General features: G+C 39.2%; 1 protein-coding gene and 1 long non-coding RNA gene across 2 annotated transcripts in view; both read right to left on the reverse strand.

The window, feature by feature from the left end:
* Positions 1 to 21,741, reverse strand: part of LOC307012156 — a 58,343-nt gene that overhangs the window by 20,249 nt on the left and 16,353 nt on the right. The window contains exon 2 of the long non-coding RNA XR_013800576.1: positions 15,812 to 15,857. This is a non-coding gene — a long non-coding RNA (uncharacterized lncRNA). The remainder of the gene's footprint in view (positions 1 to 15,811; positions 15,858 to 21,741) is intronic.
* Positions 144 to 6,296, reverse strand: LOC307011886 (N-lysine methyltransferase KMT5A-A-like). The gene is made up of 6 exons (XM_079637959.1): positions 5,849 to 6,296; positions 4,804 to 4,912; positions 4,426 to 4,588; positions 1,529 to 1,721; positions 949 to 1,056; positions 144 to 438 (listed from the first exon to the last, which is right to left on the reverse strand). Exons 2-6 carry the CDS (start codon positions 4,904 to 4,906, stop codon positions 286 to 288), a joined length of 720 nt encoding a protein of 239 aa, XP_079494085.1. The 5' UTR covers positions 4,907 to 4,912; positions 5,849 to 6,296; the 3' UTR covers positions 144 to 285.

The raw sequence follows: 21,741 nt of genomic DNA on the forward strand, positions 1-21,741 counted from the left end.
GGACCTTTCACACACAACGTTATAGTTCCTTATGGGGACTAGTTTCATCCAATTCAACACACAAGTTGAAACTCAAACACTAACTGAAAGTGTGTTGTGGGGACGTCGTGAGTGTCCATTTTAAATCAACAATTAACCCAGAAAAAAATCCTTGTGAAGGATAAAACTGGCCCTAAATACTCCACTAGCACTAACCTACTGGACACATGTCGTTAAACGGTTTAATGTATTAATTTACAACAGATACACATCAAAATATGCTTAAAAATCACTAAAGATTTAAGTCTACTGTCTCACTTTGTCATGTTTTAGTGATGAATGTGAACGTACCGGTTGAGGAGAGTTGATTTGAGCAGATTCATCATCCATCCGAGTCTCTGACTGGAGAGAAGGATCAGAGTCACTCGCTGCGCTGGTATTAACAGCAAGGCTGGTTATCTGTAAGAGACAACATTTACAATGACAAGATATTAGACAAGGAAACACAAGAGAGAAATCTGCAGCAGATATCACATGACTTCAGAGAGAGAGACAAATCAACTTAATCTAAAACACTTATTCCTGTCCAATTCAACCTCTGTTAGCGCTCACACACATCTGGATTAAACCAGCTTCATGAGGACCTTTCACACACAACGTTATAGTTCCTTATGGGGACTAGTTTCATCCAATTCAACACAAAAGTTGAAACTCAAACACTAACTGAAAGTGTGTTGTGGGGACGTCGTGAGCGTCCATTTTAAATCAACAAATAACCCAGAAAAAATCCTTGTGAAGGATAAAACTGGCCCTAAATACTCCACTAGCACTAACCTACTGGACACATGTCGTTAAACGGTTTAATGTATTAATTTACAACAGATACACATCAAAATATGCTTAAAAATCACTAAACCATGACAAAGAGAGTCAGTAGACCTAAATCTTTAGTGATGAATGTGGACGTACCGGTTGAGGAGAGTTGATTTGAGCAGATTCATCATCCATCCGAGTCTCTGACTGGAGAGAAGGATCAGAGTCACTCGCTGCGCTGGTATTAACAGCAAGGCTGGTTATCTGTAAGAGACAACATTTATAATGACAAGATATTAGACAAGGTAACAAGAGAGAAATCTGCAGCAGATATCACATGACTTCAGAATAAATAAATAAAATTGAACAAACAAAAAAACATCTTTACAAGTATAAAATGTCTTAATTTTACATAGATAATCATTGTTTTGTTTTTTGGGATTACATTTCACCCATTAGTTGCAATATGGCCAATATGGCTACACATAACTTGGGGCAAAAAAATGTGGCCTAAGACTGTACCACCTCATTCTTTAATGTATAAATTGAAACACTGACCTAAAAGTAACTTAACTTGGATTGTAGCTTTCTGAGATTTGGATATCATTTATTGGAATAGACAAATTAGACTCATAGATTTCTAATAGATTAAAATTCTAATCTATTCAACCAACAACTTGTTTGACATGTTGCAACAATATGAGCTATTCTGTACACAGTGTGCTTTGCAACATACTTGTGTTCTCCATGGGTAGTCTTCTCCTCCATAATCATAGGCAATTTCTTCTCCTTCTTTAATGTCATCCAGGGCAAACAGACAAAGGTGAGGCTTTCCATTGACGTCAATTTTCTTCATCTTACAATTTGGATGTTTGTGGCAATCATTAGCTATCCGCCCAAACGATCCATCTTCTCTTGAGGCATCAATACTTAAATATGAAAGCATGAGAAAAGGATGAATACAAGTATTACAATATACCACCACAAATCAGTGTCTTTTTTACTAGGGCTGAACGATTTTGGAAAATAATCTAATTGCGATTATTTGTACTAGGGCTGGGCGATAAATCGATTTTATCGATTAACTCGAGTGTGTTGTGTACATCGATGTGTTTGAATGAAAATCGGTTTTCTCTATAATATCCGCCGACGCTCCCCTCTGGGCTTCCGTAGTTCTGAACGCGCTCAGCGCGTTTGCCATAGAGCTACACAAACAACATGGCAAATGAACAAGACCGCAGCTGCACAAGCACACCCGCCAAAAACATTTACAAACTGAATCTGCAGAGCTGCCAACTCTCACGCATTCACCGTGAGACTCACGCAGTTGTCACTTTCCACACGCTCTCACGCCACACATCCATTTCTCACGCAGAGAAAATCGCGAAGCAAAGAGGACGGTGACACCGACAGAGAAGGTTTACGGTACTATTGATATAAAACAAATTCTCAGCTCTCAGATTCTGTCAATTTAATTACAAAATTCAAACAATAAACACCGTTTTGGTGCTTGTAAATGTGACGTGACAGATCGCAGACAGATCTCAGTTCAAGCGGCACGTGAACGGTCATCTGTTAACTTACTACTAACTTAGTTAATATAAATAAACACGAATGATTAATAGGTAATTTGAAAGATACAGTATGTAATGTAATAAAATCGCTAGATCAAGTGTTTTTCAACCGCGGACAGAGGTCCATAAACAGCTGGAGAACAGTCGGGTAACGTTTACCTCAGGAAAGCCGTTTAATAACCATAGCACGTTAGTTGGACTTAAACAATTGTCTGTAGAGAGGAGTATTTTGCTAAATATGATAACTATATTACATTTTTATTATATTTTTACCGATATCATTAAAATATTATAACGTTGTCATTGTAAAAAACGCATTAAAATAAAATTGAGATGTTACTTTTAACCTTTAATAATAATACCAGCTGACAGGGCTCTGTATGTTTACAGTAGGTGACTTTTTTTTGGGAGAGAAAAATTAACAACACATTAACGTATCTACTGTACCTAATATTTATCCAAAGGAATCGATATTGAATCAAGATCAGAATCAAATCACAAGAATTGAAATTGTGAGCAGTAATAAAAACAGTAGCATACAGTCAGTGTACCAAGTAAACATTGTGTTGTCACTAAACTTAATAAAATTATTTTTAGTCACCAACTGATGCAAGTTTTTTTTTTTTTTACATTTACACCCATTTTATGTTATGTTAGGTTATGTTAAATGTTACATTTTCACTGTTTACAAAGGCAGGGCCTGCCATCTTGGCTAGCTAAAACTTGTTTTAAACAATTTATTTGTCATCTGCAGATTGATTTTAAATAGGGGGGAAAAAAATCGATTTAAATCGTAAATCGGATTTTTTAATGAAAAAATCGGGGATTTTTTTTTTAGGCCATATCGCCCAGCCCTAATTTGTACCAATATTGCGATTGCGATTTAATACGCGATTATTTTTTGAGCTCGTAATCTTTTATATTATTCAACAAACACAAGCAATAAATCATTGTAAAATATGGATGGAAATCTTTAGGCACCTCATGAGCCGATCAACTTTTTTTATTTATTAATTAATCTTATTAATACAACTTGAAATATTTATTTAATTACATATGTAATTATATGTAGGCTACTTTTAAAAATAATTACACATTAAAAACTAAATTAATACAATTACATGTTAAGAATTTTAAATAGGCTATATAAACAAATAGCTTCAAAACATAAAAGCTATCAATAACAAAGAGGGGAAAAAACATTACAAGCAATAAACAAAGAGTGCTATCAGTATTTAAGAGTCGTCTGAGCTGTGATTTTTCTTTCTCAGTTTAGATACGATAAGCTGCTTCACACTAATGCACAGATCTCTTTTAAAATATAGGTAAGATGTGGTTTGTTCTGTCTGTTTAATAACTTAAGACATAACTGACTGTTTGCATTAATTTTGCGTCATAAACGCATTTTGAGATGCAAGTACACGTAGACAGAGTGGCTCACAGCCGCATGTGAGAGCGCTCTTCACAAAGCGGGCGTGAGTATTTGAAATTGAAAGCAGCTTCTGTCGATGGTTTTCATACTTTTATTTTTAATGTATAAGCCAACTGCATTCCAAAAGACATATGATGCCTTTATAGAGCATTTGCATGGAAAATACCGGCGGGCGGGACCGCGCACTACTAGAGTAACATCAGCTATTTTTCGGAAGGTTCGAATGTGTGTGACAGAGGAATTAGAAGCAAGCAGAATACGGTTGTTTTTAAAGCACACGCAGCGTCATCACGCATCTGTGTTTAAAACTAAGCTCAGACTCGATTCTGAAATTATCTAAATCGTTGAAGAGAATCTATAACACAATCACATAAATTAAACAAACTGTTCTTTCCTGTAGCCTATGCCAGGCATATGCGTAGCGTGCAAATTTGAGGCTTCATCTGCAGTTCAGACTGCTTTACTATTGCGTGTCACGTGACTAGAGTGTAATCGCAGCTTTTGCGGTTACAAAATCGCGTTTCATCATATCGCGATATTATCGCAAATGCAATTAATCGTTCAGCCCTATTTTTTACTATAGTTTAGAAAAAAGAAATATAACTTTGGTGCAACTTGACTTCTTACCACCATGTTTTCCCTCGCCACTTGAAATCAAACATAAATGCAGCACAGGATGCGTGGTAACGTTTTCTTCTCCTCTGCAGTTCTGCATCATTTATCATATCTCCCTTATACTCAACAACAAAATCACCTTTGCAAAAGGCACCCTTTGCAAATAGACCACGTCCTGCAATATACAGAAAAAAAAACATTTTTACACACAAAAAAACATATAGGCCTAGATAAAGGAAAAAAAGACAAATAGTTGGCTGCTGATTTAAAATAAGCTGCAACCAGGGGTCTAATTAATGTACCCAGAAGTTTGGCATTACATGCTCATAAGATTATGGTTGGGACATGCATATGATGGTAAATATTGAATGATGAATCACACCTCCTTACCTTTCACTGCATTGATATACTTCACATCTAATTTGAATGTTTTGTCAGTCTTCGAAACAACGTGATGCATGGCATCCTTAAGGGGGCTGATTCGTGGTGGCATTTCAAACTGATAGAGAAAAAATTGTGTGAAATAAATTACACTGTGAAAATAGGGAGACATGCATAATTCAACTAGCATGTTCAATAAGTAGATAAGAATGTTATTGTAATGTAACACTATATTGTATTAATGTAATGCAACACTATTACAATGATATTGATCAATGTAAGACAAGAAATCAGAACTCAAGGATAATATCAGATTTATCATCTGGCACAATGCATCAACTCACCATTTTCACTTAGGCTCTAATCTCTCACAAAACCAACATCTATATAATCACAGGTAGCCTTGGCAATTATTTAACTAGCCTACTCATTTAGACCTTAACCTAACTACTTTTATGAACTATCTCACCATACAAACCCCTGTTTATTTTAACTACGGTCATACTTAAAACGAAGCTTATTAATTTATTATTTTAAAGCTACTTATCATTTCAGTGTTTTGTATTTACTTAATTTCTCTGTGAAGCACTTTGGTCAAGATCTGTGGCTTGTATAATTTATGTTGCCTATGAGTTCGCTTAAATGTAAAAACAATTATTGATATTTAATTCTTCATATCAAAACTAAAAGTCAAACACAAGAGCGATAATACCCCCCTCCCCCCGCGGAACGCGATTTAAACCTGTGGCCTGACAAGAAATATAACTTGTCTTTAATTTAAAGTATAAAATAATCAACCATCCAGCACTAACGCGAACTAGACAGAAATAAACTTAATAACATAATCCCTCCATTAGCAATCAGTCAGACTAAAGACTTGACGACATTTGTCAGTTAAAATTAAGTCCATAACATTAAATTGTATGATTATGTGATTGGAAAAACACAGAAACATGTCAGGCCACACTTAGCCTCGACAATTAGCACTAACTAGCTAGCCCGCTGACTAATCGAATTAACCTAATTAGTTTTAGTTTAATACATATGTGCTTACCTTGAGCTTCACTTTTATCCTCTGCAGAAGTTTAGATCCTTAGTTGGCATCTCCAGTAAATAATCTTCTTCTTTGTCCTCCGTGTAAAGTATCAATATCATACTTATATTTTCGTTTTGCTGCTGAAATCCTTCCTAACGAGGACCCGGAAGTGGGCGGTACCCAACCATAATTGGAAAATGTGTGTGTGGAGAAGTGAGCGCATTACCAGTCAAAAATGTTTGGGGGCGCAGCTGAGCACCCGCTTCACACACATACACTACCTGATAATCATGTGTTATGGGCCAATGCTAAAACTCCGCCCAGTACCTTCAGAATAGTTCCTCTATATAATTAAATGGGTCACCCTTATGGGGACCAGATTTTTTGTCCCCACAACGCAAGAGGTCCCCATTACGTGACTGTGTAAACAGATTATTGTCCCCACAACGTGATGATTACCAGAACACACACACACACACACACACACACACACACACACACACACACACACACACACACACACACACACACACACACACACACACTTCACATGTGCAAACACGAATTGTTCACTGCTTTACTGTACATATATACACTGCTATATACTGCCTATACACTCAAAAGTACTTTTTCTTCATGCTTCTTCATGGTTACATGCTTTAAGGCCTTAGTATAAGTAGGTGAATTGGGGCGCAGCCCAGGTCACACACACACACACACACACACACACACACACACACACACACACACACACACACACACACACACACACACACACACACACACACACTCCTCACGTGTGCAAACACTAATTTAGTGTTCTTTACTGTATTTGTACTGTATCTTTACTGTATTAGTGTTCTTTCCTGTATTCTGAAGAATATACTTTTGGTTTACATATGTTTATGGTTTTGTTGAATGCTATAAAACAGTATTGTAACAGTAATTAATTCACATAAATGATGATGAAAACAGTTTCCAAAAAAATACCCATATATGCAAAGACAAAGTCATGTGATTGTCTCAAGTCATGTGATTGAATAATTCACTCAGAACATTTTTTAAACGGAAACGGTGGTGAGTTGAACTGATGACGCAAGAGTTGCAACTATGGCAGCTGAGAAGGCCATTCTATTTATTCTTTTTGAAGAATTTTCAGAGCCTGATGAAATCGGTAGGCTATAAATACGTGTTTAATACTGCAAAATACCCTCGATGTTACAGAATAAAAGAGACCATCCCAAACGAGTGAAGGGATTTGTGAAAACTGTGGTTCCTAATTATTGTGATCCAACATTTGCCTTGCATTTCAGGATGAAAAGACAAACATTTCAGGTGAAGGATAATCCACTTCCGAGGCTGTGTTATGATATGAACTTATTATTTTTATTGTGAGTATTAGGCTTACCATTATTGCTGATCACTGTTGATATGTTATAAGAAAGAGAAAACGTATCTCAAACCCCTTGCACACATAGACAGTATATAAGATGGACACAGCGACCCCATAGATTTCAACGGAGAAAAGTGAAGCCCATTAGAAGCACTCACTTCCTGATGGCTGGGCGTACTGCGGAGGCTCAAACTGAGCTTGGTGACGTAGATGACGCGAGTCTTCTAGTAGCTGTGCCGAGAGAAATCTGAATCATTCCCTTCCGAATCTCGCAGAGACGGAGAGCGTGAGTATTAGCAGTCCATGAGCTAGCAGCAGGAGCAACTTTATCACTCTCTATGGGCTTCTCCCTAGACTTTATGCCTCCACGTCCCCCCAATTGCTTGCGAGCTTCTCCTCCTGTCTATACGGTAATTTCTCAACTGTGCGACAGAGAGTCGCGTGATTATGACGCAATCGTTAGCCTATTTTTACAAAAACGGCTTCTACGGGGCCATAACGTAAGGTACAAAGTAATGGAGCCTTTTATACATTGTCGTGTTTCTTCAGAAATAAATAATGGACAAATCGAGTCTTTAAACGCCTCAGATGTAAAGTTATTCGCTGTCAAAGTGATGCCAAAATGAATGAGAGTCAATGGAATGCTAACAGCAGGGGAAGTTCTGCTACACTGGTCGGCCCCCGGGGAAGCTTCAGTTTCCGGCGGATGGATTACCCCCTTGGTTGCACACCGATTACAGGAACCATGTCATTCAACCCGGAAACCCAGGTGTGTTCAGCTTGAAGCAACGTTGCGCAGACCGATCAGTGAATGACATCAAAGTACCGCGAGAGTGATTAGAGAGCAGACGGCTCCATATGCTTTCGAATCGCTCTCACTGTACTTTGACGTCATATACCGATCGGTGTATCGAACACACCTAATAGGTCTCATTCACTATGTATATGGATAAGTTTGAGTGCAATATCTACATTTTCATGTACAAATAATGGTTTATTAATAAGGTTTGTACTAAAAAATATTCTAAATATTATTTTTTTAGGAACAGCTAACAAGACTGATGGCAGAAGGAAGGTCTGGACTCTATCGCAGCTTTTATTGCCCAAAAGGACGTTTGACTGACATCATGTAACGCGGCCAATCAGTTTGTTTTGTTCCGCATCATGTTTAGGGGTGGGAAAATGTAAAGTCCATGTCCCTACAACAACAGACTGGCGTGCATCTAAATAAATGATTAATTCAAGAACGTTGTGTGTTTACTGCAACAATGGAGCCGCAAACTTCACATGTACTTTTGAAAATCCAGCGTTTAGTTGATCCTGGTAAGCGCTCATTGACACAGTTGTAAACACGACAGCATTCTTCGTCCACGAGGGGGTTTGGTGTGACAGCATTTGTTTCCAGGTGGACCATTAAATAACACGGCACACACGTCTCCAGGAAATCCTGTAGAATTCGACTAACCAGATGACGACTTCAAAAATCCTGAAGTGTTTCCAGTTAATTGTGCCATATGCATAAGACGTTCAGCCAATGGTCCATTGTCTGAGGCTGAGACAAGGAACAACTAAACCCACAAGTACGCAAAAAAAAAAAAAAAAAATCACACTCTTGGTGGCACACTTAAACTTGCTTTGAGGACAGCACACTTGGCACTGCTCGAGATTTTGTTGCGCATTCTCTTAGAAGAGAGTGTTCAGTGTTGTATGTAACCCCTTCTATGGAAATGGCTTGTGCGTGTTTTCTGCAAATCAGTAACCTTGCGATCGCTCAATTAGAATACTAGAAATTCATTAAGGTAAAGAACAAATTAATGTACACATGTTGTAAACATTTCTTATGATAAGTTCTCCTGTCAGTGTGTAAATGCATTTAGTCTGTGCACTTCAAATAAAAAAGCCACAACTTTAGGCTGAGATGGAAACGGTCCTTTATTTTCAAATAGTTTAAAGGGGTCATCGGATGCAAAATTCACTTTTATTTGGTGTTTGCATATACATGTCTTTACAGTGTGTTTGGACACAACCACCCACCATACAATGGAAAAAAATTGTATGGCTTTTTTTTAGCCTCAAAAAGTCTAAACATTCAATAATTAAACCGATTGGATTTTCTGAGCAATTTGATGCTCCGCCCACGACCGCTGACGGACTGTCCTGTATTCGCATATTTCCTCCCTTTGCCATTTGTATACTGTCCACCAAAGCAGCACTTGTCTTGTGTCGACACCCCCCACGGAAGAGAGGGGTGGGGTGAGCAGTTGCTCCTTATCATTTAAAGAGACATGCACCGAAACGGGTAGCTGTGAACAGAGCTGTTTTTGAGGATGTAAAAACGGTGTTGTTTTACACAACCATTGAGGAATTTTAACCAAAGAATGTTACAAACTTTACATGAAGACCAAGAATCATACCAACTTGTGGAAAATGGGCATCCGATGACTCCTTTAATTCCGATTTATCGTATAAATTAAATATGCAACTTGGATGGAAATAATCATGGACATGAATGATACCTCAAATAGCACAGCTTGATGAGGATGTGTGTGCTTTCACAATCAGATTGGTGAAAAAAAAATCCATATAGGGATGAGGAATAACAAAGTACTGGCGTGTTTGTTCTTTTCACTTAGGCCAGTAAGCAACCACCCAAAACACTCAGCAGCCACCTAGAATATTCACAGCAACCTATAGCATCAAGCTCCACATGCCTTTTCTTTTCATTTCCAACCATTGTGCCACACGAGAGTACAGTTGTTTGATATTTCCACAGGCTATTTTTGAGTTCACAGTCAAGGAAAAAAGAGGTTTGAGTCGGTTTGTCTTCCTAGCAGGAACTTGACACAAAACACGAAGGAGAGAAGATTGACAGCCTTTAGATAGGAAAATCCCATATTCATCAAAGAGCGCACATTAAAAGGCTCTACTGCACCCTATAACTCTGCAGGGATCAGGAGATATCTGGGAGTACAGAAGGGAAAAATAAGGACACCGCGTTAACATTTGGGAAACGGATGATCTGCCGCCTATAAAAATGCAGCAGGCAGGGAAGTAAATCTTCTGAGATTATCAAGCTACGATCCGCTGAATGTATCATAAATATTTATGCGGTTACAGACAAATTATCTCGCAGCATCAAAACAAGAGGGCATCATTCACGGATCTCATACATAAGCCCTGCACATTCTCCCCTAGCTGAATAAAATAACTCATCCCGTGCGATTTTTTACACCGCTCTGTCAGTTTACTTGCGATGAATAAGGTGGAGATCCACAATGGGAAAAGATATAGATGCAAGTTCGAGGATGGAGGATAGGAGAGCTTGCCAGGATTCTGTGGGAGGATGAAAGAGAGAGCAGGAGAGAGAGGGATGATGGGGTGGAAGGAGAGAGAGGGTCATCTAGGGGGTTGGAGGGCCATAAATAAGGCTAATGAAATGACGTGGTTTAGATGGCTGAGGCCCAGGCCTTTAGCCTGATTTACTCTGATTGTGTCCCAGCACGCAGCAGACCCATCTATCCACCTCTCTCTCTTTCCTGCTCTTTTCCTATCACCCACCCCCACACCAGACACACATCCTATTCCAAGGTACTAATATCATGTTGCTCGCATATATCTAGCACACACAAACATGAGAAGAGGGCATAAGAGCCAGGGGTGTAAATTAGTTCAGTAATTGTGCTTCATTACTATAATTTCACTTTATTTGGGGCAATTTGTACTTTACTTGAGCACTATTAAAACTTCACGTTTGTACTTTTACTCAATTACATTGGTAACACTTTACAATAAGATTCATTAGTTAATGTATTAACTAACATTAACTAACCATGAGCAATACATTTGTTACTGTATTTGTTAATCTTTGTTAACATTAGTTAATAGAAATAAAGCTGTTCATTATTTGTTCATGTTAGTTCGCAGTGCATTAACTAATGTTAACAAGATTTTAATAAAGTATTAGTAAATGTTGAAATTAGCATGAACAAATATTAATAAATGCTGTATACGTGCAGTTCATTATTAGTTCATGTTAACTAATGTAGTTAACTAATGTTAACTAACGAACCTTATTGTAAAGTGTTACCATTACATTTACAATTACATTTCTAATGGAAAAATTATACTTTTTACTCCTTACAATAGACTCTTTTAACATTTCCAGCATTGGAACGTGCAGGTTAACTATATAGCAGGGTATATATATATATTGAAAGATGGATTAGGGGCCATTCACATGTTTTTGCTTTCATTTAAAGAAGAGTTTTTGACCTAAATCAATGCATTTTAATTTGATCATAACCATCAGTGAAGATGACCTTGACTGAGTGTGAACAGTCTAACATATATTGAAGTATCAATTTTAATATTAGCTGCGGGTGAATTTAACGTTTAACGATTTCAGGTAACAGGTTTCAGTTTAACGTTTGGTGTGCAATTAAATGTTGAATCGTATTACCCATCACAGTTACGTTTTTTGGCTAGACACTTTGGTCCGGTTTCACAGACAGGGCATAAATTAGGCTTGAGTTCAATTAGGGCAATTAGTAGCTTTGCTTTCATATACGTGCCCTAGAAAAAAAAACATTACTGGTGTGCTTAAGACAAAACAATAGCACTGACATATTTCAAGATATGTCAGTGCAAGTTGCTTTCAGTTAAAACTGCTCAAACATGCCTAGCCTAAGACTAGCTTTAAGCCTTGTCTGTGAAACTGGGAGTTTGGCTCTACATATTATTCCTAATTATTTCCTGTGTCTCCTGTTCATGGGAAGGTTTTTCATCTTCTCTGTCTAATACGTACCAGCTTAAAATCTCAGTCGGGCAGCAGAAACCCAGGAGGATTTCTCTAAAGCGACGACACACTGGATTTATGTGTAATATTGGCACATTTGGAGCTCTTTGGATGTGTGTGTGTGTGTGTGTGCAGTGACATTATTCATCACTGGGCTTGCGTTTCATCCATTTGTTAGAATCTTTCTGCCTCTCTCTCGTTTCTCATAAACACATATCCAGAGCAAAGACGGATGTCTTAACATCACTTTGAGATATAGAGATTCTATTTAAATTGTTATGTCTTTATCGGCTCTGCTCCTCTGCGCTCTATGTGTGAGTGTGTTGTCAGGAGATATTAATAACAGGCCCTCGGGGTGCTTGACAAAGACTCACGAGTTATAATTACCAGTCTTATCGAGGGATGTAACAGGAGAATCAGTTCAAACTCACACCAGTTGTTCCTCTCCACGTTTATTAAACCTCTGCTTAATGGGTTCTTGCAAATCAGTGATGCATACGTTTTATTTTTTATTTGGGGGATTTGGAACATGACATTTATTTAGATTTTGTCTTTTGGGCAGAAACACAGGTACGTGACGTGAGAAAGTGAGAATGGGATCATGACAAGGCTTGAACTTGAATCACTCACATGAGCACCATGGCTCAACACGCAAAACTCTTTCCAGAGTTCGGTATTAGCTCATGATGTGATCATTTGATAACAAGGTTTTGAGCCATTCAGAAGTCAAATAATAAAGCCTTTGAATTCCTGAATGTAAATTGGGGAAACAAATAGGATATTTGAATGTAAATTCAAATATAAATTTGAAGGAATTACAATTAAAGTTGCGATGAAATATAAGTAGAAACAGATGTTTTCTTTCGTATTGTGCCGTACATCTGAGTGAAACGAAAAAATAAAAAAAAAGTATGGCAAGGAATTGGTTCTTGTTATTGATTGGATGGAGGCACATCAGAATGCAAACTTGCAGTTAATTATAAGAAAAGGGTGGAGTTTAAGCGGACTAAATGACTGTGTCTCAATTCAAAGGCTGCGGTCTCAGCCGTACTTGTCACCTGAGCACATATCTTTGAGGAGGTCTCATTTCAGAAAAATAACCATTATAAAAGTGATTTATTATCTGTGATCGAAAATAATTGTAGTATCTTTCTTTGGAATGTAATGGTTAATTTTCTGAAATAAGGCAGCCTCAATCACTCAAGTGGCTGACAAATGTGACTTCTGGAGGATACAACAAATCATTCAAATCAACAGATAAATGTTTATACAAATATATGGGTTTGATGAGAATTTTTTGGATTATATCAGTGTTAAAATAATAACATTAAATGACAATAATTAGTCAAAATGAATGGTGTAATTATTTATGTTGTGTTGCTTGTGACATCCTGTTGTTTCTGGCTAATTCAATATCAATTGCAATTAATGAATTGAAATAATATGCTAATATCTTGTTGGTCTTCCGCGCGCTGCCAAAGCAGCGCTGACCTGCTGAGGCATGGACATGAAGGTATCCTGTGGTATCTGGCACCAAGACGTTAGCAGCAGATCCTTAAAGTCTTGTAGGTCGCGAGGTGGAGCCGCGCGTATTGAACTTGTTGTTCCAGCACATCCCACAGATGATCAATTGGATAGAGCAATGAGTGCAGTGTGGCAGGGTACATTATCCTACTGAAAGAGGCCATTTCCACCAGGGAACACCATTGCCATGAAGGGGTGAACCTGGTCTGCAACAATGTTTAGGTACTTAGGAACACAGGGTTTCCCAGCAGAACATTGACCAGAGCATCACACTCCCTTCACCCGCTTGTTGTCGTCCCACAGTGCTGGTGCCATCACTTTCCCAGGTAAATGGCGCACACGTACTGTACACTGCTGTCCATGTAATGTTAACGTGACTCATTGGACAAGGCGACCTTCTTCCACTGCTCCAAGGTCCAGTTCTGACGTGTCCATTGTAGGTGCTTTCGATGGTGGACAGGGGTCATCATAGGCACTCTGATTGGTCTGTGACAACACAGCTCCATAAGCAGCAGTGTTATACACTGTGTGTTGTGAAACATTCCTCCCATAACATCATTAAAATTTAGTGTGCCACAGTAGACCTTCTGTTGGCTGGGACCAGACAGGATAGCCTTCGTTGCATCAATGAGTCGGGCATCCAACACCATTGGTTGCCAGTTTGTGTTTCGTCCCTCTCAGACCACTGTTGGTAAATTCTCATCACAGCTGATCGGGAGCAACTCACAAGCCTTTGCGGTTTCAGATACTCTAATCCAGTCACCTTGCAGTAACAATTTGGCCCTTGTCAAAGTCACTCAGATCTTAATTCCTGCCCATTTCTCTTGCATCTAACACGTTGATTAGGAGAGCTGATTGTTTGCTTACCATCTACCCAGACCTCAAACATCTCTTCTGAGACGTTTTCTTCTGTCACCTTGAAAGTGATTATCACAGATGACAATATTTCAAAAAGTTTGGCTTTTTGAACTGCTTTCCTTGGGCTCTTACTTAGGTACTTGACAACCTCTTTACCCAAATTAATCTTCAGCATTTTCAATAATGGTCAGGGTTGGTTGAAGCCAGCTCCATTTGACTTATCTCATGCTGTGGGTAATTATACAGCAGAAAATGAAGTGTATGAAGTGGCGTTCAGGTTATTCAAAGAGCTGTGAGCTGGCAGACAGATGAAAGAGGTAGAGGGCGAGAAGAGGAGAAAAATAGAACACCTCAAACTGCTTTCAAAGGATCTCCATCTGTAAAAGAAGCGAATGGCAGGACTTGTGCGTGGGAGGTCTGGAGACAAGAGTGGGACGAAAAGAGAAAGAGATCAGAAAAATAAAGAGATATCTCTTGGATGGGTAACTGTTCATTTTTACGCCTTTCTTCTTCTTCTTCTCCTCCACCACAGAGCATCATCCTTCTTTCTCTGAGGGTGGGCTGTTTTTCTCTCAATGTGAGTGTTGTATGAGTCAGTGCAGTGGGCCCACGCATTTTCCTCATGCAGGACAAAGGACAGGAAAAGAAAGATGAGCAGGCTCAAGCGGTTTATACGCTCTACTGTTGCTAGACAGATATACCTTGAACAAACTCTGAACCAGCGCCAGTAACATTTAATCCCTCAACACTCCCATGAGCACCATGACACCGTGTGACGTGTACACCCCTACTGTGGTGGTGCCATGGTACATATGAAGGTATCAGATGGTTAGACTAGGGGTGTTGAAACTAAAAAGTGGAGGGACAGATTATAAACCTTAGTAGACTACCTCACATGCACTCTTAAAATAGCTTCTTAATTTATGGTTCCTTAGCCATGTAATCTTTCCATTGCACAAAAGAGTCTTTAGTTGAAAAGGGTTCTTTAGATTACTAAAATGTTCTTCACACTAAAACAAAAATGGTTATTTTAAGAATTTTTCACTAAAAGGTTCTTTGGAGAACCCAAAATGGTTCTATGGCATCGCTGCAAAAACCTTTTTAAGAGTGTGGGCTCATTGAAAAAACATGCCTCCACCTACATTTTTGCAAAACTGATAACAAAAACATAACTATACATACAATTAACTGCAGATTATTGATTAATAAAAACTTACTTTTATGCGATTATTTGCACAATACTTTGTTATGAACTTACAAGGCTTGTACCATAGTGCATGATTTGCCTCCAACATTTGCTTTACATGATTTGTAAAATATTACAGTTATAAAAATATTTCAGTTGGACGTTTGCATCATAACCAGCTCCATATGGCTTTTTGTGATGTAGTAAAATTGCTTGGTAGCTCACCTGGTAAAGCATTGGACTTGTGATGTGGAAGGCTCGGGTACAAGTCCTGTGAAACACAAGTCATGATTAAAGACCTCAAAGACTTGTAGTTGCTCAGATCTTTATTCCTGTCCATTTCTCCTGCATCCAACAGGTTGAATAGGAGAACTGATTGTTTGCTTACCATTTCATCTACCCAGACCTAAAAAAACACTAAGATCTGATTTGTCAGGATTACCGTAAAACTTCAAATAATACCCAGGGCTTTTATTTTCCGAAATCGCCGAACTGCACCGGCTTGTATTTGAGACAGGCATCGATAGGCTATGAGACAGGCCTTTAATTTACTGTTGAGACTTCACCCTGTGCTGCAATATACATTTAGTTTTACATTCATTTACAGCTGGTTGAATGAAAATTGCTGATGTTATCGTATTTTCAGGGGATATTCTCAATTCATTCAGTTAACGGACGCTCTGAGATAAAGTGAATTCAGACTGGAGACTAAGCAACGATTGTATTTAATTGTATCAATGATAACATAGTACAGGCATGATCTTAATTTCATAATGTCCTGAAACATAACAATATTGCTGGCCATAAACTGACAAAGTGCGCGTCCGGTGTGCGATACCTCAAGTTGTCACAGACGTGACGCGGCGTTGCGCTGCACTTCTCGTCTGGTGTGCAATACCTCGAGTTGTCATAGACGCGACGCGGCGCTAACTCTCTCTGCCTGTCTTGCTTGCGCTAACAGCTCCTGCCCAGATGCGCAGGGCTCTATTTGCGTGCGCAATCTGCAATATAACTTGCTTAAACAGACGATCTGACGAGTTTTAGAAGATTAAATACAACCCGAAACTAAAAACAGACCAGGCCTCTATTTGAGACCGGCCTTTATTTATCCAAACCTGTAGCCACACCAGGCGTGTAAAAGAGACAGGCGTCTATTTGGGACTCGGTTATTATTTGAAGTTTTACGGTAGGCCTTATTTCAATTAGGCCATTTAAGTAGCTTTTAAAAATGTGCCTTAGAAAAAAAACATTACTGGTCTGCATCTTGAGACAAAACAATGCCACTGACATATTTTAAGATATGAAAGAGCAAGTTTCTTTCAGTTAAAACAGTTTAAACATGCATTTTAGTCTGGGACTAGACTTAAAGCAACACTAAAACTAAAGAACTTTACCTCTTCGGTCGCCCTACAGGTTGGAAGCCGAATTGTCCTGTCCCACGCTGTTGTAAATAATTTAGCCTACCGCAGCTACTGTTGCACGCACACTCGCTATTTATCCAGCACCGGCTTTGAAATGAACGATGTCCACAGACAAGGTAGAGTATGTTGCATGATTTTATGAAAGTATGATGTATTGAGACATCAGAAACGATGAAAAACAAAATAATGACTATTGTAACGCTTGACGTAAAGCAAGCCAAATTTGTAGTTTTTTTATGTCTCATTCGAACTACAGAAACGCTACCCGATCTAGAAAACTTGTATAGTGCGGTTATAGCAGATATAGGGCCGCAAAGCGAATCCTGAAGTGCCTTTTACCCTGTTGTGGCTTGATGAACCACTGATGCGATTTTGGAAACATTATTTTAAGGTAAAAAAAAATATTTAGTGTTGCTTTAAGCCCTGTCTGTGAAACAGGGAGAACGTCATGAAAGCATACTCTCTTTAAGGACACTTAACACTTAAGTGAATCACCGTTTAAACAATCACCGTTTAAAAATAAAAATTAAAAATTGCCATGCAGCCACTGCCAGCTTTTTTGATCATATTCATAAAACTTTCAAGGCCCCCAGAATATTTTGTTGTATGAATATCTGAATATGCATTATATTAAATTATTTTAAAACAAAGAACAGATCAAATCACAATATCTGCAAGTAGAGCTTTTTAAAAAAAAAAAAAAAAAACTTTTAAAGTACACTACTTTCAATACAATTAATGGAATGTACTAGTTCCATAATTTTGTCTGAGTGTTTAAATGGTCTAGGTGGGCAGCTCAAGGTTTCGAAACAGAGCAATTATGTCTTTCATTAGAGCTTATTTTACAGCCGTCTTTTCTTCCGTTGAGTGTGTGAAGGCATCCGCTCTAGTCTAGATATAGAGTCTCAAGGTTATCTGCAGTTAACTGTGTATTTTTCTTTCTGTCAGTGCTCTCTGTACGCTGGTATCTGTGGTGATAGATGATACTGCCGATAGAGCGGCTGGTGTGTCTCAGCAGAAATACTCCCCTCCCCCCTCGACAGGCATGGCGTTAACGGCGGAATAAGCAGAGCTGCTCCGAAAAGTGCTGAAATATCAAGATATAAGTTGCCTTCATTGAGCCCAGGAGCAGAGAAGGAAAAGAAAGAGAGAGAAACAGACTAAGAGAGGCTCAATTAGCTCATAGACCTATGCCATAATGTGTGACAGTGTGAGTGATTCATAAATATGGATGAGAGTGAGTGTGTGTGCATATGTGTGGGGGAGGCTGTGTGTATCCTGAGCCAAGTCCTCTCAGAGTGTGAAACCTAATGAGTGCATGTGCTGTAATCCCTGACACATGATAAAAACTTTCAATGCCGCCACGGTGCTTTTTTGTGATAGAAAATCAGTAATGGAGAGTGTAGAAGAGCTAGAACTGATAGGTCACTGTTAGAAGGCTGTAATGCGATCACAGGAATTCCTGCGCTCAAGGCAGAGCCAACTATTGTACAGTCTCAGGCTGATAGAATACACTTTTGTCCTCTACAGATACACTGAGTCATCTTGATCTCACTTGGGAGGAGGGTGAGAGAGAGAAGGAAATGGAGAAAGACATGTTTGTCTTTGATGAATGTATATTGAATACTTCACCACCATAAATCTTGGCAGATTCTCTCATCCGCCCCAACTAAATACTTTGCCACAGGGGTTTTCATGCCATTGCGTTCAGTATGGAGGCCACACCTGTTTACCTTTTGCCTATATTCCACGTGCACTATGTAAACCTATGTAATACTATGTAATATATTGCCACATATATTCCGCAAAAACACTCTGCCCTGATGAACATATCTAATGTAACAAACTACAGTACTCAAGGGTGCTGGGCATGGAGGTAACTCTCACATGGCTGTCTCATTTAAACAGATGTGTTCTTATTTGGTAACTTGAAGTAATAGTGGAACCGCTTGGGGTTAGTAAGACTTTTTAAAATGTTTCCCAACACTGCTGAAAAATCTAGCATTGCTGGTCACCAGCATAAGATAAGTTTTGCATGCTAGGACCAGCATGGGATGCTGGTTTGCTGGTCACCAGCATGGGAAGCAGGAGTGCTGTTGGACCAGAGCACTAGCTCAGGTCCCTTTCAAAGTGGAACTTCAACACTGCATCTTGGATTGATGCTATTGGGAACGCCATCAGCGTGACTAGTATGAAGCACTTGTTGTGACAAACACACCCATTTTATTGACCAAAAACATTCCATGACATCACTAGCAGAGCGGCCATGAGTGTTAGATGGCACCTGTAATGGACGTCATCAACATTTTTGTCCTCACAAGACGCTTGTTTGTATACGTGTGTAAGATAAACATAAAACGTTGGAGGCACTCATTGCGTTGCATTTGCGGTAAGCTCTGTTCTTGTTTTAGGGTGCTTTCACACCTGCCTCATTTAGTTCGGTTGAATCGTACTAGAGTTCGTTGTCCTCCTTGGTGCGGTTCGTTTGGGCAGGTGTGAATGCAGCAATCGCACTCAGGTTCGCACCAAAAGCGGACCAAAAAAGCGTTCGAGAAGGTCTTGGTACGCTTTCAAATGAACTCTGGAGCGGTTCGTTTGTGGTGAGAACGTGATCCGCCCTCGAACAGACCCAACTGCAAAAGAATTGCGCATTTGCGCTGTGCATTATGTCACTGATTAGCAAAATTAATGCACGGCTCCTCCTGAAGTGACTTGAGATGCGCCTTCGCCGCGTGCAGTGCATTAAAACATTATTTTTCAAGCCGCATCATCGCTTCATTCTCAAACGTTATTGTTGGCCTAAAGTGGTGTAGACAAACTATAATAAACTATGACCAGGGATACAATCAGCCCACGCAGTCGTCTCTCCATAGTAAAAAGCGGCGTGTTGTCTGCCGGATTTTCCTCCTCTTTGTTTACTTCAGGGAGTTCTGTTGGAATTTTCCCGCACGTTAATTCTGACCAATCGAAGTGCAGTTATGGAAATACTTTCAAGACACATCTGGCTAAAGAGTGATGTGGATGTCGTCGCGTGACTGCATTTTGGGTCGTTTAATCAACTCATCAACTGATTCGTACCAGAGAAATCAGTGTGGTGTGAAAAGGAACCAAAAACGCCTGAAAAATGCTACAAAGTATATTTTTTCACCCTCAGTCCAGACCAAATGAACCATACTACAGATGTGAAAGCACCCTTATTCTCTCCCGAGGAATGAGAACAGGGCCAACTCGCTAAATGCAGGTGGATTTTACCAGTGGCGTGTAATGCCTCAGGTGTGACAGACCCTGGAAGGAACAAAAAAACATCAGTTAACAGACCAATCACAACAGTGATGTGGGAGTCCTCAATATAATCTACCTGGGTCTCAGACTGAACTCAGACCTGTATCAAGAATCGGAGGAGGAGCGCATAAGGTAATTTCACGGCTGTCTATCCCTTTTTCAGAAATGAAACCGAGTCCCAATCGGACTGTGTTTAAGTTTTCTGGGGCTGATGGCCTTGACAGTTTCTGTCATTCCACTGGGACTGTTGCGAATGAGAGTTTCAGCACTGGACGGTGGCGCAGTGCTTGTGTCCAAAATGCTACCTCAACCGCAAAGTCATAGTGACATGACTCTGCATGCGCGCTTTCCGTCATTAAAGAGATCGCTCTTTTCTCAAATCAGGGACAGTGTGCGAGGGCAGGATAGTGTTACGTCCTACGGTGTAATTTTATTTTGTATTATTATTTTCTTTGCCTATGCTGTGTTTCCGACCACTAGGTGGCAGTTGTGGTGGGTTTTGCTTTCCATGTTTTTGACTGTGCAGGTAAAGCCAGCTGAAGGTGATCTCCTTGATTGATGACAGCTCCTCTGGTGTTGGACGCGGCCTCAAGAAAAAGGTTTAAAGCCTGACTGATCTCGGAAAGAGGGGGAGCATTGTTTTGTTTGTTTGTTGTTGTGGCTGCTTACTACTGGTTGTATGTATTGATTAATTCTAAGCTTTATGGCTGTTCAGTTGTGACTGACCTAGCAAACTTTCAGGTTGTGTTTTTGCTTTGTTGTTATCTTCTAAGACATTGCTATATTGAGATAGAGACCTTTCGGTCTGTGGTGAATTCAGTTGTTAAAACTGAACCTCTGTTTTCCTTTCCCCTATAAATATTGTAAAAATAACTAAACTGGGAAGTCTAGGGAGTGGGTGACTTTTTTTTACTTTATGAACTCTTTTCTCCTGTTTAAAGTAGAAAGGGAGTCAGGAAGATATTTTGTTGTTTATTTCCTTTTAATTTTCCAGAGGGTAAGATTAGAATTGGTCCCTATAGTTAGAGGTACTTTGTTCAATGTATTTTGTTTGGGCTTTTCTCCCACTCCTGAAGCCTTATAACTTCCCAAATGGTGTTGCATCAATAAATTTGTGTAACACATTTCTGTTGTCTCTGGTGTAACTCTGGGAGCCATTTGTTTCTTTTTTTATTTATTTTTGTTTTTAGTTATCTTAATGACGTTTCTCCTAACCTAGACTGGGAGGAACGTAACAATAGCAAAAGGGAAATGGCACGTCTCGCTACAGATCGCACACTTAAACTTCCTGGAACTGTTAACAAGGTTTCTGGCATTGAAACTTTTGTGCAGTTCCTAAGGAAGCACCACATTTTGATCTGATCTGATCTGATCTGATCAGACCAGACAACACAACAACGTTTAGCATTCATAAATCACCAGGGAAGCATACGCTTGATTTGAGCAATGGTG

Source organism: Phoxinus phoxinus (genome assembly GCF_949152265.1).
Source record: "Phoxinus phoxinus genome assembly, chromosome: 15".
In the NCBI taxonomy this organism is placed as follows: Eukaryota; Metazoa; Chordata; class Actinopteri; order Cypriniformes; family Leuciscidae; genus Phoxinus; species Phoxinus phoxinus.

Excerpts from the sequence above, each read along its gene's own strand:
- LOC307011886 (XM_079637959.1), bottom strand. The coding sequence starts at position 4,906 with ATGCCACCACGAATCAGCCCCCTTAAGGATGCCATGCATCACGTTGTT. Across the intron at positions 1,722-4,425 it reads TGGCGAGGGAAAACATGGTG|TATTGATGCCTCAAGAGAAG; the intron begins GTAAGAAGTCAA and ends TTCATATTTAAG. Across the intron at positions 1,057-1,528 it reads ACTACCCATGGAGAACACAA|ATAACCAGCCTTGCTGTTAA; the intron begins GTATGTTGCAAA and ends TGTCTCTTACAG.